The sequence below is a fragment of the Otolemur garnettii genome, unplaced genomic scaffold, assembly GCF_000181295.1.
Source record: "Otolemur garnettii isolate 467f Iridium unplaced genomic scaffold, OtoGar3 scaffold00115, whole genome shotgun sequence".
In the NCBI taxonomy this organism is placed as follows: domain Eukaryota; kingdom Metazoa; phylum Chordata; class Mammalia; order Primates; family Galagidae; genus Otolemur; species Otolemur garnettii.
The window spans coordinates 3102135-3104007 of record NW_003852510.1 but is presented as its reverse complement, the minus strand read 5'-3'; the positions used below and the strand labels follow the sequence as shown (position 1 = coordinate 3104007).

Below are 1873 nucleotides of genomic sequence, written 5' to 3'. Positions count from 1 at the left end.
TAGCAAAACAAGAAACCAGTTCTTATGTAGATAATGTTTGAACACAGAGCTACAGAGACATGCTAAGCTCTGCATCACACTAAGCAGAACAAGCTATTACCCAGCCGCCATAATACAACCATCCCTGACCTAGCCACTCTACACCATGAACAAAGTGGCTAGGGTTTTTTTTAATAGAGACAGGGTCTCGCTCTCACCCAGGCCAGAACGCTGGGGGCTTAAGCAATCCTGCCTTGGCATCCCAAGGTGCCTGAGCCACTGCACCTGGCTAATTTTTAAAGATGAAAATGTCAGTACCTTGCCAAGACTTGTTCACTGATTTGCCTCAAGGTGATGGTCTTCTACTTTCTAACCCATGGAGATCCTGGTATCTCCCAAAGTAAGGCACATTTGCAACTATTTAAGAGGTAGAAAATCATCAAACTAAATGCAGTGTAATTCAGATAAATACCTGTTAATACTCAAAAAGCAAAAATATATATATATTTCCAGGGACATTAGACCCTGGTCAAATGCCAAATGAAAAGCGGTGCTTTAAAAGGTGGTCTCTGAATATAAGGTGTAAGTGAAATATTAGCTTGGAGTTCCTGATCATTCAGGTCAGGCATTCTAGATGAGATTAACAGGAGATAGTTTATTTAAGAGGATTCATTTTTACTTAAGCACTTTGGAAGTATCCATTTCCCTTAAATGTAAGTTATGTATTTTATCTATTCATTAAAAGAAGTCCAAGTACTTACACTTGGCAAGAATGCTGGCAATAGCCTGTGCCAGATTACTGTATAAACTTGAAAGTAATAAAAATATTCTTTAAAAATATTGTATGATACAGATTTTTCACTACTACAGATTAACCTAATTGGTGGTGTTTTCTGGTACCTATTTGTCTTAGTTCATGTTAAAACCAAAATTTTGTGCCTTGATTTAGTTCTTTCTCACTTATCTTTCTCTGTCTTTCTCTTTCTAAATGCCCATTTTTCATAGGAAAGCCATATTTTTACCTTTTTTTTTTAACATGTGTGACTAATTTCTCCAACTGAATCCATGACTTCTTTCCTACAATGTGAAAGTCCTATATGTCTTAGTGGCAGAAATACTTAAAATGTTTCTTAAAAACTATAAAACAGTAGAAACAAATGTCAATTTTTATTAATTACAAAGCAGTTCAAAGTTGACACAAACAAATGTCAATTTTTATTAGTTACAAAGCAGTTCAAAGTTGATACTCTTTCAGAGAAAGCCACATGAAAATAGAGTTTCACTGAATATTACAGTATGGCCGGTGTTAAGAGTTCCAACAAAGGGAACCTACTTTGGTGCTCAAGAAAATGGCTGTTTTTGATGATGTGCAGACATCAAGATGCTCAATGGCTGTTCTAGTCTCTCCAGGTTGGTAACATGAAGATGGGGAAGGAAATGGCACCGCTGCCGTTTGTAATCTGAGGAATTCTTCAACTGTCTCATTCCAAAGCAGTACAAAATGTACAAAGACAAATCTTAGAACACTCCCATTTTTTCAGGAAGTCCTGTCTGTTATCACCTGGTAGGAGGGAATCCTGGTCTGGTTCCTCCAGGTCCTTGTCATGTTAACTTTTTTATAGCTTCAATCCACTCAGCTCGCTCAGCCTTGCTGCTGGCCTGGATGTAGTAGTGCTTGTCATCCTTAGTAATCACTTTGAAGAGATTTCCCTGGACATTCCCTTTGACCCCTAGGCAGTAAAAAAAAAAAATTAATGATTGAATATCTATGTCAGCCTTCAGCTTTTAATCAGCTGAAAGTCAACTGAGATGTGGTCAAAAACTAATTCAAAGGTTCGAAGCGGCTAAGGCGCCAGCCACATACACCTAAGGTGGCGGGTTCGAATCCCCAGCC

At 38.1% G+C, this 1873-nt stretch overlaps 1 protein-coding gene across 1 annotated transcript in view; it reads right to left on the bottom strand.

Annotated features, from left to right (window-relative positions):
• Window positions 1–1164: 1164 nt before the first annotated feature.
• PLEK2 (pleckstrin 2) overlaps window positions 1165–1873 on the bottom strand; it is a 26935-nt gene continuing 26226 nt past the window's right edge. The window contains exon 9 of the mRNA XM_003797382.3: window positions 1165–1709. Within this exon, the coding sequence (XP_003797430.1) occupies window positions 1582–1709 (128 nt within the window). The 3' untranslated portion in view covers window positions 1165–1581. The remainder of the gene's footprint in view (window positions 1710–1873) is intronic.